This window comes from Somniosus microcephalus, chromosome 24, assembly GCF_052327205.1.
Source record: "Somniosus microcephalus isolate GS21.2 chromosome 24, FLI_Smic_1.0, whole genome shotgun sequence".
NCBI lineage: Eukaryota > Metazoa > Chordata > Chondrichthyes > Squaliformes > Somniosidae > Somniosus > Somniosus microcephalus.
Genome location: NC_141010.1, coordinates 5,685,614 through 5,702,133, shown reverse-complemented (window position 1 = coordinate 5,702,133; position 16,520 = coordinate 5,685,614). Strand labels below are relative to the sequence as shown.

The following is a 16,520-nucleotide window of genomic DNA, read 5'->3' as shown; positions in this document are numbered from 1 at the left end:
TCACCTTGTGACATCCTGCGCAGGAAAATGCCTAAAGCTGAGCGCATACCTACGAGGAGAATTCCAGCCTTTAAAAATATATTTCTTTACAAAGTTATGTTACACGCAGGAGATTCTGGTCAAGTGTTTGTAAGAAGATCTCATCCATAGGCAGACTGAGCCAGCGAAGGGGTTGAGCCCATGTCTTGCTGAGTATAAGTGAAGCCTCACACCGTTTGCATTAGACCCCTTTATCCCATTACAGCTATTCTTCTTCTTAGGCAGTCCCTCGGGACCGAGGATGACTTGCTTCCACATTAAAAATGAGTTCTCAGGTGACTGATGAGTCCAATGTGGGACCTACAGTCTCTGTCACAGGTGGGGCAGACGGTGGTTGAAGGGGCGGGTGGGTGGGGTGCTTGGGTTGACGTGCGCTCCTTGCGCTGCCTGTGCTTGGCTTCCGCTTGCTCCCGGCGAAGAGACTCGAGGTGTTCGGCGCCTTCCCGGATGCTTCTCCTCCATTTTGTGCAGTCTTGGGCCAGGGATTCCCAGGTGTCGGTGGGGATGTTACACTTTTTCAAGGAGGCTTTGAGGGTGTCCTTGAAGTGCTTCCTCTGCCCACCTGGGGCTTTCTTGCTGTGTCAGAGCTCCAAGTAGAGCACTTGTTTTGGGAGTCTCGTATGGGGCATGCGGACAATGTGACCCGTCCATCGGAGCTGATTGAGCGTGGTCAAAGCTTTGATGCTGGGGATGTTGGCCTGAGCGAGAACACTGACGTTGGTGCGCCTATTCTGCCAATGGATTTGCAGGATCTTGCGGAGGCAGCGTTGGTGGTACCTCTCCAGTGCTTTGAGGTGCCTGCTGTACATGGTCCATGTCTCTGAGGCATACAGGAGGGTGGGTATCACTGCTGCTCTGTAGACTATGAGCTTAGTGCCGGGTTTGAGGTCCTGGTCTTCAAACACTCTCTTCCTCAGGTGACCGAATGCTGCATCGACACACTGAAGGCGGTGTTGGACTTCATCATCGACGTCTGCCCTGGTTGACAGTAGGCTCCCGAGGTATGGAAAGTGGTCCACGTTGTCCAAGGCCTTGTCGTGGATTTTGATAATCGGGGGGCAGTACTGTGTGGCGGGGGCAGGTTGGTAGAGGACCTTTGTCTTACGGATGTTTAGTGTAAGGCCCATGCTCTCGTACCGCTTCGGTGAAGGTCTTTTGGCAGTGCTGAGGATAATCTTATGGTGGGGTGGGGGGGGGGTTGAGCAAACTTTGGCATAGACCAGTTGGGCCGAATGGCCTGTTGCTTGCTGTGTATATATCCGTACAACCAACTCCTTACATACGATTCTGCAATCATTACTCTGTTAAAAGAATATTCCTACTTAAAAGCTTTTCTCCCCCGCGTCTTTTGTCTTGTTTTAAATTGACAATTTAAGGTGCGCTGGAAAACATGTTTTCTCATTTACCAGCTGCGGAAGAAACCTAGCGTTGGAAGGGTTAAGACCACATCCTGTTCAGGATTAACTGTTTTGAGGCATTCCAGCTTATTTACATTAACCTCCAGTGATTAAAACTTTTTGTTTATTTTTTTTCCTCACCTCACGCAGGAGCTCAACGACATTCAAACCAAATAGCAATGGTTTCTCCGTTTGGCTATTTGTCTCTCAGTCTTCCTTGGGGTCTCTGTCTGGCCCTGTATGCTTGTGTCCCTTGATTTCTCCAAGCTGCTTTGTCACTCTCACCCTCTGTGTGTGTGTGTGTGTGTGTGTGTGTCTCTCTGTATATTTATGTCTGTTTTCTGTGTGTGTCTCTCTGTATATTTATCTCTGTTTTCTGTTTGTATCTCTCTGTATATTTATCTCTGTTTCCTGTGTATGTGTGTGTTTCTCTGTAGGTCTGTTCTCTATGTGTGCCGCCCCCTTTGTTGTCACTCGCTGTCTGTTCCACACTTTGTAAAGCCAACCATCCCCATTCCTTATTATAATCCATTTATTTTGCAATGTTCAGTTTGGTCATTAAAACGTGCGTGTCTTCTTTTATTCTTTGTCTTTAATTGTTATTTAATGCTGGATATCATTCAGTACTGAGATGGTTAAGGCCTATTTAAAATATTCCTCCTGCTCTCTGACTGCTAATACACTGCGAGCCTGTCGGAGATAAGCCGCTGCATAGGATCAACTTAAGTGTGCGTTTTCCCCCCCTCTCTCTTTTAACATTTTTTTGTGAAGAAACCACAATCTGTTTCCCTTGTGCACGACCGGGGGCTGATAAGATCAATGTCTGCCTAGGATCATAAGTGAGCGTCAGCAAATTGGAGATGATCTTATCAGGGCTGGGCTGTGGTGTCGAATTTCAGATGAGATCACTTATTTTACATCACAAAGCACATCCCTAAAGCCTGCTCAGCATCAACTTCACGTTTCACAGACCTCTTTGTTCCTGGTCTGTGCAGCACAGGCTGAGAAGCACATTCTTTCTCTACATTCTGCAAGCAGCCACATTGGAGCCTGTTAGCTGCCATTATGCCCGTGCTGTAAATGCTGCCTGACTCCTTCCTCAAACAGCAACAAAAAAAAAATCCAGTATACAACCGCACTGCCTGTCAGGCATTTTAGAAAAGGTGGATTATGGTTAGGAGTTTAGAGGCTCTCTTTGTATAAACACGCTATTGTACTCTCTGTCGTTTCTGTGCTGTTACAGTGCTGGTATGGAGAACCCGATCAAAATCAAAAGGACCGCCATCACGCTGGCTCAGAAAGTCCAGATCATCTTGAAACTCAACGACCCCTCCTTCAAACAGAAGGAGATCGCCCGGGAGTACGGGCTCACCGCCTCTGCGATCTCCAAAATCGTCAAGAAGAAAGAGGAGATCCTGGAGGAATGGCTGCGCGGCGGGAACCTGGAGCGCAAGCGCAAACGCGAGGGGAAGAACCAGACCATCGACGACGCTCTGCTCAGCTGGTTCTGGACGGCCAGCAAGGAGGAAGGCCCGATCTCGGGGCCGGTGCTGATGGCCAAAGCCAAGGCCCTCGCCGAGGAGATGGGCATCGAGTTCAAACCCACCAACGGGTGGCTGTGCCGGTGGAAGAATCGCAACAACCTGGCCTACAAGCGCACGCCAAAGGAGAAGAGCGAATACAGGGGGACGAGCGACCAGTGGACCGGTACGATATTTAATTTTGCTGATCACCCCGTCCTCCCACCCCCCATAAGACCAATATCTCTCAAAGCTGTCACTATCCCATTCCCGTGCCCTCCCTGCCATTTCCTCTCTCATGTATCAATAACAAAGGGCCAGGGCGGCAAACCTGTTTCACACCACAGCTATCAAGCCATGTTTACTCTGAGTTACCACTCTACAGGATCCCAGGTTCACCTCTCAATATCAGATTAGAAATCTGTCGGACGGGAGTGGTGCGGGGGGGGGGGGGGGGGGGTGCGGTGTGGAGAAATTCACTTCATTATGGTGAAATCAACCTCCCATTGCTTCCTGCAGCCACATAACTCAGCCAATGTGTGTGGTACATAAAATATACTGCACAGAAACAGGCCATTCGGCCCAACTGGTTCATGCCGGTGTTTATGCTCCACACGAGCCTCCTCCCACACTGCTTCATCTCACCCCATCAGCAGAGCCTTCTATTCCTTTCTCCCTCATGTACTTATCTAGCTTCACCTTAAAGGCATCTATGCTAATCGCCACAACTACTTCCTGTGGTAGCAAGTTCCACATTCCCACCACTTTGAGTAAAGAAGTTTCTCCTGAAATCCCTATTGGATTTATTAGTGACTATCTTATACTTATGGGCCCTAGTTGCCAGCCGTGGCTCTCGCTTCGGAGTCAGAAAACTGTGGGTTCAAGTCCCACTCCAGAGATTTGAGCACAATATCTAGGCCGACACTCCCAGTGCGGTACTGAGAGAGTGCGGCATTGTTGGAGGTGCCACCTTTCAGATAAGACATTAAACCAAGGCCTTGCCTGCCCGCTCAGGTGGATGTAAAAGATTCCATGGCACTTTTTCAAAGAGCGGGGGAGTTCTCCCCGGTGTCCTGGGCCAATATTTATCCTTCAACCAACATCACTAAAACAGATTATCTGGTCATTTATCTCAGTGTTGTTTGTGGAAGCTTGCTGTGTGCAAATGGACTGCTGCATTTCCTACATTACAACACTTCAAAAAAAGTACTTCATTGGTTGTAAAGCCCATTGGGACAAGCTGAGGTCATGAAAGGCGCGATATAAATGCAAGTCTTTCATTTACGCTAATCAACAGTAAGTTAGTCTGACACCAGCAGGGAGACTGAGCTTTGTGCTAGGATTTTGCCAGGTAGGAGGTGAGTGATTTCAAGGATCAATTTTATATTAAGGGCCAGTGTAAGAGAAGCGTCTTTGTTTGAAGGCGGCAGTTATATTTGTATAATGGCTTATCACGCTTCAAAAACATTTCAAAACAATTCACATACAATGAATGGAGCATAAACATGTTGGGCCGGGCCGAATGGGCTGTTTCTGTTCTGTAAATACTATGTAATACTATGAATTACTCTTGAGCACAGTGACTACTGTTCTGTAAATGAGGCCGCCATTTTGCAAAGAGCAAGGTCCCACAAACAATGGGAAGAAACGTTAATCTGTTTTTAACAATGCTGGTTGAAGGAGGAATGTTGGCCAGGACACCAGGGGAACCTTCTGATTTTCTCTGACTAGAACCATGGGATCTTTAAGGTCCAATGAATGGGCAGATGGGTACCTAGGTTCAACATCTCACCCAAGGGCACAGTGCCTCTGACAATAAAGCACTCCTTCAGCATTGCATGGCAGTGTCAGCTTCAGTTTATCAGCTCAACTTCCTGGAGCTTGAACCTCAGAGGTGAGACTGCTACCAACTTAGATAAACTGACACCAACGCTACACACGTCCTATGAATATCTGATATGCATTCTTAGCAGAAAAAGAAGAAAATTATGAGGACAGGTTGCATAGACTAGGCTCGAGTAAGATTCAGGGGCGATCTAATCGAGGTGTTTAAGATGATTAAAGGAGTCGATCGGGTCGATAGAGAGAAACTATTTCCTCTGGTGGGGGGAGTCCAGAACAAGGGGGCAGAACCTTAAAATTAGAGCCAGGCCGTTCAGGGGTGATGTCAGGAAGCACTTCTTCACACAAAGGGTGGTGGAAATCTGGAACTCTCTCCCAAAAAGCTGTTGAGGCTGGGGGTCAATTTAAAATTTCAAAACTGAGATTGGTAGATTTTTGTTGGGCAAGAGTATTGAGGGTTATGGAACCAAGGCAGGTAGATGGAGTTACGATACAGATCAGCTATGATCTAATAGAATGACGAAACAGGCTTGAGAGGGTTAATGGCCTCCTCCTGTTCCGATGTTCCATTCCTCAGTGCTAACATCCTTTGTCTTGCTAAGTGTAAGCCTCCCCCCCCACCCCCACCGCAGTGCAACTAATTATCACAGCATAATCACTGCAAGTTTATCAAGTGATAACCGACAGTTAATTACTAGGAAATAACACAATCAAACCAAATTTTAAATTAAAAACCTAGAGGAAGGGAAAATGGCTACAGGGCAGGAAACCACCAAGGTTGAGAAGAATACAAGAGGCGATGAAGTAAGTCAAGAGGGTCAAAATTCCTCAAGTCCCACTCTGCTGGCGCAAGTACATAAAAATACAAAGAAATTACAACACGGAAACAGGCCATTCGGCCCAACCACACGAGCAAATAGTCCCAATCACATTTACCCACCCTGCTCCCATATCCCTTTACCTCCTTCTCCTTCATGTTGACATCATTTCTGCCTCAACCACTAACCCTGGAAGTGAATTCTGCAAACCCCCAACGCTCTGTGTGAAGAGGTTTCTCCTGCCCTCTGTTCTAATTCTCTTACATGTAATGGATGAGTGCAGCTCCAACAACACTCAAGAAGCTCAACACCATCCAGGACAAAGCAGCCCGCTTGATTGGCACCCCATCCACCACCTTAAACATTCCCTCCCTCCACCACCGGCGTACTGTGGCTGCAGTGTGTACCATCTACAAGATGCATTGCAGCAACTCGCCAAGGCTTCTTCGGCAGCACCTCCCAAACCCGCGACCTCTACCACCTAGAAGGACAAGGGCAGCAGGTGCATGGGAACACCACCACCTCCAAGTTCCCCTCCAAGTCATCCTGATTTGGAAATATATCGTCCGTTCCATCATCGTCGCTGGGTCAAAACCCTGGAACTCCCTCCCTAACAGCACTGTGGGAGCACCTCCACCACCTTCTCGAGGGCAATTAGGGATGGGCAATAAATGCTGGCCTTGCCAGCAACACACACATCCTATGAGCGAATAAAGAAAAAGAAATCTTGTATCTATGGCCCCTCGTTTTGATCCCCTCGACCACTGGAAACAGTCTGCTTCCATCTACCCTGTCCCATCCCTTCATAATCACATCACCCATAACCTGGCTAAGCCTAATTTCTCAAGCCTTTCTTTGTATTTGTTTATCCTCACCCTGTGAATCTGCGCTGTACCCTATCAAGCCTCAATATGCTTCCAATAGTGTGCAGACAAAAACTGCAAACAGTGCTCTTAAAATACTAAAATAAATATTTTACAACGTAGTAATAACACTGCAGCATTCCAGCTCATGATTTCAACAAATAAAACCGAACACTGAAAACTGAACTAAGTGTGGTTGATCGTGATGTTTGACGGTTTTTGATTTAAGAGCCAGCACAGGTTTCATAACATCATTTCCGTCTCCTTAAATGCTTTATGAGGTTACAAAATCAGCATCTTCACATCAAGGTGCACAAATGCCTCCGATTATTTTACATATTTCAATCCTCCAAAGACTGTGGTTACGTTACTATAACAATTAAAAAAGAACTTCAGAAGTACTTTTAAAAGATTTTTTAATTCATGAGATGCCACACATTAAAGGAACAACAACAACTTGCATTTATATAGCACCGTTAACGAGCGATCCTCCAACTCTGGCCTCTTGTGCATTCCCGATTTCCTGCGCCCCACTATTGGCGGCCATGCTTTCAGCTGCTGAGGCCCTAAGCTCTGGAATTCCCTCTCTGCCGCTCACTCCTCCTTTAATATTCTCCTTAAAACCGGCCTCTTTGACCAAGCTTTTGGTCACCTGTCCTAATATCTCCTTATGTGGCTCGGTGTTAAATTTTGTCTGATTTACGCTCCTGTGAAGCACCTTGGGACGTTTTACTACGTTAAAGGAGCAAGTTGTTGTTGTTTGGGAAAGAGGGGGAGAAATGGGGATGAAAGCTGTGCTCGGCAGTAGATCCAGCGCAGTACATTTGGTGCTCATAGCTTGCTCCGACTTAAAACAACAACTTGTATTTATATAGCGCCTTTAACGTAGTAAAACGTCCCAAGGCGCTTCACAGGTGTATTATAAGACAAAAAATTTGACACCGAGCCATATAAGGAGAAATTAGGGCAGATGACCAAAAGCTTGGTCAAAGAGGTAGGTTTTAAGCAGTGTCTTATAGGAGGAAAGAGAGGTAGAGAGGCGGAGAGGTTTAGACATACAAAACATCCCTAAAGCAACATAAAGCAATGCAGCACTCATAAGGTTAACGGTACAGCCAATGTAGGCCAACAAAAGAGGATCTTTGTACAAGTTATCTATATTAAAAATCACATCCTGTTGGTTTTTTTTTCTACAGTCCCAAGCCCGATGAAGAAAAAAAAACCCTCATTCTTTACAGATACAATCAAGTCCTGTTTAAGGTCACGCTGTGCGTCAGTGAAATGGAAGTTGATCTTATCGGGGGACGAGGCAGTGGTTGGTACATGGGAGCACAACCACAATGAGAATTCAATGTTAAATTGCTGCTTGTTGCATTATACTGACGATCTTATCAGAATTCAACAGTACCAGGAATTGAACCACTTTCCTTTCCCTTTCTTTGTAAAAGACTAGAATCTTTAATCGCATTTCTCGTGCTGAGGCAGAGCTATGCTGCTCTTGATGTTGGGTAGCGGAGAATGCCTGAGCGATTAGAAATCGGTAATGTGATCAAGCCAGCACAAGGGCTTTATTCAATCCTCTCCACTCAGACCACCCACTGTCTCCTCTCCCTCAATATTACTTTTTAGTCCCTGTAGGTTCTCGTGTTTCAGCAATAATAAAATTTAATTCCGCATTCTTTTCCCCCAATAAGAGAGTGGTATTGTGACTGTAATTTACTAAATTACATGAGCATCGGCGAAAGAGTTGAAAATTAAAATTATACATACAGGCTAGAGCAGTAGACCAATAATATGCTTAACCCTCGCAGCACCACATGCTCTGAACAGATAGAATCATAGAATGATACAGCACAGAAGGAGACCATTCGGCCCATCGTGGCTCTGCGGGCTCTTTGAAAGAGCTCTCCGATTAGTCCCACTCCCCTGCTCTTTCCCCACAGCCCTGTAAATTTTTCCCCTTCAAGTATTTATCCAATTCCCTTTTGAAAGTTATTATTGAATCTGCTCCCTTTCAGGCAGCGCGTTCCAGATCATCATAACTCGCTGCATAAAAAAAAAAAAATTCTGCTTGTCGCCTCTGGTTCTTTTGCCAATCACCTTAAATTTGTGTCCTCTGGTTATCGACCCTTCTGCCACTAGAAACAGTTTCTTATTTACTCTATCAAAACCGTTCATGATTTTGAACACCTCTGTCAAAGCACCTCTTAACCTTCTCTGCTCTAAGGAGAACAACCCCAGCTTCTCCATGTAACTGAAGTCCCTCATCCCTGGGACCATTCTAGTAAATCTCCTCTGCACCGTCTCCAAGGCCTTGACATACTTCCCAAAGTGTGGTGCCCAGAATTGGACACAATACTCCAGACCTATGGGTATGAACATTTGGTTGGCTGTTGAGAGTCTGTTTTTTCTCGTCTCCTATCTGGAAGGTGATGAATCATGCTGGGGTACAACCCGCGGGCAACATCTCGCCACGCGGCCATTCTTCCTGACAGATTCTGGACTCTGTGTGTGTGTGTGTTTTGGCAAACTATTCTATCATGTATGGCACAAAGCCAATCTCTTCCTCATCCAATATCTACACAGAGACAGGCAATTTTCATCAGGACTCACTGGACAGTGATCTGGAGCAGGAACCCTGTCTGATTTCCCCTCTCTCTAGCCCAGGAGTCACTGGACAGTGATCAGGAACCCTGTCTGATTTCCCCTCTCTCTAACCCAGGAGTCACTGGACGGTGATCAGGAGCAGGAACCCTGGCTGATTTCCCCTCTCTCTAACCCAGGGGTCACTGGACAGTGATCTGGAGCAGGAATCCGGGCTGATTTCCCCTCTCTCTAACCCAGGGGTCACTGGACAGTGATCTGGAGCAGGAATCCGGGCTGATTTCCCCTCTCTCTAGCCCAGGGATCACTGGACAGTGATCTGGAGCAGGAATCCGGGCTGATTTCCCCTCTCTCTAACCCAGGGGTCACTGGACAGTGATCTGGAGCAGGAATCCGGGCTGATTTCCCCTCTCTCTAGCCCAGGGATCACTGGACAGTGATCTGGAGCAGGAATCCGGGCTGATTTCCCCTCTCTCTAACCCAGGGGTCACTGGACAGTGATCTGGAGCAGGAATCCGGGCTGATTTCCCCTCTCTCTAACCCAGGGGTCACTGGACAGTGATCTGGAGCAGGAATCCGGGCTGATTTGCCCTCTCTCTAACCCAGGAGTCACTGGACAGCTTTAGTGACCTCAGTTGCTGTTTCATGTGAAATCAGCTCATTCCGCAGAGACCACGGTTTTAAACCTGGGGCTTTCCCGCTCTTTATAGCTGTGGCTCAGTGGGCAGCACTCTCACCTGAGTCAGAAGATCGTGGGTTTAAGCCCCACTTCAGAGACTTGAGCACATGACCTATGCTGACACTCCCGGTGCAGGACTGAGGGAGTGCTGCACTGTCGGAGGTGCTGTCCTTCGGATGAGATGTAAAACCACGGCCCTATCTGCTCTCTCAAGTGGACGTAAAAGACCCTGTGGCACTATTTTGAAGAAAAACAGTGGAGTTCTCCCCAGTATCCTGAACAATATTTATCCCTCAACCAACATCACTACAAACAGATCAGTTATCACATTGCTGTTTGTGGGATCTTGCTGTGTGCAAATTGGCTGCCACGTTTCCTACATTCTAACACTTCAAAAGTACTTCATTGGTTGTAAAGCGCTTTGGGATGTCCTGAGGTCGTGAAAGGCGCTATATAAATGCAAGTCTTTCTTTCTTTCTTCTTTCATGTGGAACTCCCAGCGAAGGAAGTTGAATCAGGGTCAACTAACACCTTTAAAAGAAGCTGCGCTAATATCAGCTGAGAAAGCGGATTAAGGGCTAATGGGTTCACGGACACTGCCCAAGGTTCAACGCCCAGGAATTTCTGACCCTATGGACTTTAAACCTGGAGTGCTCCAACCCAATTATGTCACCTCAGTTTTGGATACTAAGGGTACCAAGGGATATGGTGATTGTGCAGGAAGGTGGAGTTGAGGTACAAGATCAGCCATGATCTTATTGAATGGTGGAGCAGGCTCGAAGGGCTGAATGGCCGACTCCTGCTCCTATTATATGTTCTTGTGTTGAAACAGCACGTGCATTAACTGTCTCTATCACACGTTAGACTCAACAACGTTATTTGCTAGCTCCATCACTGTTGATATCAGTACTCAAAACACATTTTACTTGCCAATTTTTCTCGCAAACCTTTTCTTCTCTCCACGGTCTCACCCAAATGAGCAGTGTGAGCTTTGACAATGAGTGTCCGCAGAATATTCAAACACAGGCAGCATCGCAGACAAGGGATCAACAAGTAGTTGGGGGGTGGGGGAGCAAAGCCCATGTTAGAATAATCACGCACGGAGCAAGCTAGCTAGGCCAAATAGCCTTCCCTTGCTTCTGTTCGTAACGTCGTTCATTGTTACGATTTGATTTATTCCTCACTTTATAAAAGGATGCCCTTTAAAAATAGAACGATGCGAATGATTGCAGGAGTAAAGGGAATGAGTTATGGGGAAAGATTTAGAGAAACTCAGGCACTACAGTCTAAAGAGACGACGGTTAAGGGGGATCTGGTTGAAGTATATAAAGTATTAAATGGCTTAGATAAGGAAAATCCTAAATATTACTTTACAATACGGCAGGATGATAGAAGCAGAGGTCAAATTTGAAACTAGGGAAAAATAAATTTTGGTCGAATTGCAGAAGGAACTTCATCACGTAGAGGGTGATAAATGGCTAGAATAATCAGCCAGGCCATGCAGTAAAGGCAGGCGCACAAATCACAGTTGGATGCCAAAGGAGCAGAGTACTTACCTTAGGTTCTAACGATGAAAAGGCTCCCTCTTTAAAAGGGGTCCTTCCGGTAAAATTGCCCCTTTAGTGCTTTGGACCAGTAGCCTGATTTACCTGCCTGTATTTGTAACCCTCATCCATGCCTTCGTTACTTCCAGACTTGACTATTCCAACGTTCTTCTGGCCAGCCTCCCACCCTCCATAAACCTGAAGTCATCCAAAACCCCCGCTGCCCGTGTCCTGACTCGCACCGAGCCCCGTTCACCCATCACCCCCTGTGCTCGCTGACCTACATTGGCTCCCTGTACGGCAAAGCCTCAATTTTAAAATTCTCATCCTTGCTTTCAAATCCCTCCATGGCCTCACCCACCCCCACATCTCTGTAACCTCCTCCAGCCCTACAACCTTCCAAGATCTCTGCGCTCCTCCAATTCTGGTCTCTTGAGCATCCCCCGATTTTCTTCGCTCCACCATTGGTGGCCGTGCCTCCAGCTGCCTGGGCTCTAAGCTCTGGAATTCCCTCCCTAAACCTCTCCGCCTCTCTCTCCTCCTTTAAGTCGCTCCTTAAAACCTAGCTCTTTGACCAAGCTTTTGGTCACCTGTCCCAATAGCTCCTTATGTGGCTCGGTGTCAAATTATGTTTGCTAAAGCTCCTGTGAAGCGCCTTGGGTCGTTTTATTACATTAAAGGCGCTATATAAATACAAGTTGTTGTAATAAGCAAATGGTTTACTGCCAATTTGGTGATTCCCATTATCTGTGTGAGCAATCGTTCCCCAAGACGAACAGCGACATAACAAGCAGGCAAGATTGGGGGACCGAGGGGCAGGCGGTGTTGGAACAGAGGGCTTCTATCCTCACCACATGTCCACACGTGACCACTTTCCAGCAGGACTCTGGCTGTATTACCCTCGCCCGCAACGGTCCTGCCTGAAAATCAGCTCCCTCAGAACAGACCAGAGTTCAAACCAGGGCCCCTTCAGGTCTGTACAGCTCAGTCCTACACTTTGTGGAGTATTTAGCCTAGGCTATTGGGGGAAGCTAATACATGTGGGTTTTTTTTCAAATGCTGAAAATTATACAAGGTTCTTCCTTGAACACAGGCTCTGCTTGTTTGTAAGCTCCACCACATTGTAACTAAGAACATACAGACCAGTAGATCCCAGCTCCAACCTCAGCTTGTGTTGTATTAGCTGCTCTCAGCTGAGGAAGCAGTTGAGCCACTACTATTGACCTCCTGGGGTAGAGTGGGGAAATATCAGCCTGGCTTCCTGATCATTATCCACTGATTGGGCCCATACTCTCTGGAGTTTAGAAGAATGAGAGGTGATCTCATGGAAACATACAAGATTCTGAAGGGGATTGACAGGGTAGATGCTGAGAGGTTGTTTCCCCAGGCTGGAGCGTCTAGAACTAGGGGGCATAGTCTCAGGATAAGGGGTCGGCCATTTAAGACCGAGATGAGGAGGAATTTATTCACTCAGAGGGTTGTGAATCTTTGGAATTCTCTACCCCAGAGGGCTGTGGATGCTCAGTCGTTGAGTAAATTCAAGGCTGAGATCGATAGATTTTTGGACTCTAGGGGAACCAAGGGATATCGGGATCAAGTGAGAAAGTAGAGTTGAGGTCGAAGATCAGCCATGATCTGATTGAATGGAGGAGAAGGCGCGAGGTGCCGTGTGGCCGACTCCTGCTCCTAATTCTTATGACCACAGCTGGACAGTCTGTCTGTATGGACATCGGACATGCTGAGGATCAGGCTCAGCTCTGATGCCCTCAAGAGTCAAGTATCCTGCCAGGAATCAATCTCTCTCTCTCCCTCTCTCGTCAGATACGAGGAATTGGAACCACAGATGTTTATGCCACAGAAGAAGGCCGTTCAGCCCACCGTGTCTGTGCTGGCTCTTTGCTAGTGCAATCCAAAACTAATCCCACCGCCCACTCTCTTGCCATGACCCTGTATTTTCCTCTCCTTCCAATATTCATCCAATTTTCCCTTAAAAGTTGCAATGGTCTCTGCCTCAACCACTCCCCGTGGCAAAGTATTCCATGCTCCAACAAATCTCTACATGGAGATTTACAAAACCAGAGAAGATGCCAATTGAGCTGAGGTACCAGAGTGGACACAAGGAGCTGTCGTTCAGCAAGAGTCATCACAATCAGGACAGGAGATCAGATTGGAGGGAGAAAAAAAGCACAAATATTAATGTGTAATATGTATCGCCCGTTTCAGGTTTCCCTGTGTTTGTGCCTCCGTCTCTCTACCTGCAAGATGGGCAGCCTGTCCCAGACTACTACGGGGAAGGAACAGCAACACAGCCGCTGGATGAAGTAGAGGAAGACTCCCATGACCAGCCTGCAGAGGGAGCTGAGCAGGAGGAGCAGGACCCACAGTTTTATACAGGCGAGTCTTACTGTACCCAAACGAGGGTGGATAGATTACTTCAATTTACGACCAACCTGCCTAGCACCATAATGATAAATTATTTAAATTTCAAATGGAAATTGTTAATTTAATGGTTGTAGGAAATGCGATTCTTTGGAGCAGTATGCATTTCATTGCAAACAGTGGTAACAGGAAGAATGTTTGTTAGAAGGTGGAATTTTGCATGATACAGAAAAAGCTAGGGAGGGGGAACTCTCACTAAGGGCTATGTGGGTGAATGCTCGATATGTCACTGAACTATACAGCCCAAGAAAGTCCCAGATTCAATCTCCAGTCTGTGCTGAGCTAGAACTGGCCTCAGGGTTTGCACAGCTCTCGATGACTCCTGCTGAGTGTGAACATCAGCCAAGCACAGGATCAGGTTTGAGCGTGATGCCCCCACCCCACATTCACTGCTCAGGCTCACAATGAGGAACGGCCCCAGAGATGGTGGCCAGGGGAAAGAGGTTTCTCATTCCTATGTGGGCAAATCCCAGAGCAGTGTGCCTGGGAATTCTGCAGCTCTGTCCCCAGCAGGTATAGACTTTAGGAACATAGGAGGCCATTCAGCCCTTCGAGGCTGGTTCCCGAATCCAGCCCAGCAATGCTTGTTGCTAACTGTAGCAGCCCAGCTGAGACCTGATAACTGTGCATGTCCAGTACACAGTGGGTAGGGACACAGGAACAGGAGGAGGCCATTCAGCCCCTCGAGCCTGTTCCGCCATTCAATTAGATCGTGGCTGATCTGTATCCCAACTCCATCTACCCACCTTGGTTCCATATCCCTTAATACCCTTGCCCAACAAAAATCTTTCAATCTCAGTTTTGAAATTTTCAATTGACCCTCAGCCTTGACAGCTTTTTGCAGGGGAGAGTTCCAGATTTCCACCATCCTTTGTGTGAAGAAGTGCTTCCTGACATCACCCCTGAACGGCCTGGCTCTAATTTGAAGGTTATGCCGCCATGATCTGGGGACAAGAGGAAATAGTTTCACTCTATCTACCCTTTGCTTTGTTTAGCTGTGGTTTGAACACAGATCTACCCATGGCACGAGTGAATCCCTTTGTACCTCACGGTATGGCCGCTGACTGACCCATTCTCGTTCCAGGCGCTGCCGTGTTTCCACCGGTGCCCAGTGGTCAGCGTGGGCAGTGGCGGGCAGCGGGAGCTGGGTCATCTGACAGCTCCTCCGACGAGATGCCAGCAGCATGCCCCCTGGTCCAGCCAGATGTGGCCACACAGCTAAAACCCAAGCGAATCAAGCAAGAGGAGGTCTCCCCGCAACCAGGCCACAGCTGCCAGTTTTACATAGGTGGGTGCAACTTGGGGCAGGATTGCTGATAGCAGCCAGAGCCCAGGACTGAGCTCTCATTGTCTGTTTTGCTGATGATAAAGAAATGACATAGAATGTACAGCACAGAAACAGGCCATTCAGCCCAAGTGGTCTGTGCCGGTGTTTATGCTCCAGACGGGCCTCCCACCCCTCTTCATCTCACCCGATCAGCAGATCCTTCTATTCCTTTCTCCCTGATCTACATCTAGCTTCCCCTTAAATGCATCGATGCTATTCGCCTCAACCACTCCCTGTGGTAGCGAGTTCCACATTCTCACCACGCTGGGTAAAGAAGTTTCTCCTGAATTCCCTATTGGGTTTATTAGTGACTATCTTATATTGATGGTCCCTAGTTCTGTTCTCGCCCACAAGTGGAAACATCTTCTCTACATCTACCCTATCGAACCCCTTCATAATCTTGAAGGCCTCTATCAGGTCACCCCTCAGCCTTCTCTTTTCTAGAGAAAAGAGCCCCCGCCTGTTCAATCTTTCCTGATAGGTAGAACCTCTCAGTTCTGGGATCATCCTTGTAAATTTTTTTTGTATCTTCTCCAGTTTGTGTGCGAGAGTGAGAATGTGTGTATGAGAGAGTGAGAATGTGTCTGTGTGAGTTTGTGTGTGAGAGTGAGAAAGTGTGTGAGAGTTTGAGAGTGAGAATGTGTGTGTATGTGAGAGTTTGTGAGTGAGAGTGTGTCTGTGTGAGAGTGAGAATGTGTGTGTGTGTGAGAGAGTTTGTGTGCGAGAGTGAGAAAGTGTGTGAGTGAGAGAGTGAGAATGTGTGTGTGTGTGTGTGAGAGAGAGAGTTTGTGTGTGAGTGTGTCTGCGAGAGTGAGAGTGAGAGTGTGGGGTCGATTTTGTCGAACCTGTCGGGAAGAAGGCGGGACTTCCCCTTTCGGGTTTCTGACCCGCCTACTTCGACGTCCGGCCAATCCGCGCGATTTTCCCTTGATTGACCTTATTGAGCCCGCCCAGCTGGCTCAGCAGGCCAATTAAGGGCCACCCGGCAACAGGTGACGTCACAGACTGAAATTTCATCTGTCAAGATTTCTGACAGATGAAATATCAGTGTTTTACAGCTGTTTGAAGCTGTCAAACACTGACAGTCGGATTTCTAAGATGAGTCCTTCTGCGCAGACTCATTTAGAAATCTCAGCAGCACTAAAAGCTGAAGGCTGTCACTTCTGACAGATCGCAGCCGTTCAGCTTTCAGTTCCGGCTGAGTGCTGCGCTCCCGACGGCTACAGGAAGAAAGGCTGTGAAGGTAAGTAAAGGTAAGTAAAACTTCTTTACACATTTTAGACACACCAAACACACTTACCTTTACACTCATGCACCCATCACTCACCTGAGCACCGACATCGCGACCCCTCCAACTCCTTCAACCCGACGGCCCGCCTGCTCTAACCTGGCGTGGTTTGGAGCCGTCGGGAATCCCACACGAGAGCCCTCAAAATGGGGATTAGGCT

At 47.4% G+C, this 16,520-nt stretch overlaps 2 protein-coding genes across 2 annotated transcripts in view; one reads left to right on the top strand and one right to left on the bottom strand.

Annotated features, from left to right (window-relative positions):
• LOC147100990 (sorting nexin-11-like) overlaps positions 1-16,520 on the bottom strand; it is a 129,302-nt gene that overhangs the window by 40,067 nt on the left and 72,715 nt on the right. The gene's annotated exons all lie outside the window — the stretch shown is intronic.
• LOC147100991 (uncharacterized) overlaps positions 2,240-16,520 on the top strand; it is a 31,173-nt gene continuing 16,892 nt past the window's right edge. The window contains exons 1-3 of the mRNA XM_085966145.1: positions 2,240-3,143; positions 13,530-13,700; positions 14,830-15,033. Of these exons, the coding sequence (XP_085822271.1) occupies positions 2,687-3,143; positions 13,530-13,700; positions 14,830-15,033 (832 nt within the window). The 5' untranslated portion in view covers positions 2,240-2,686. The remainder of the gene's footprint in view (positions 3,144-13,529; positions 13,701-14,829; positions 15,034-16,520) is intronic.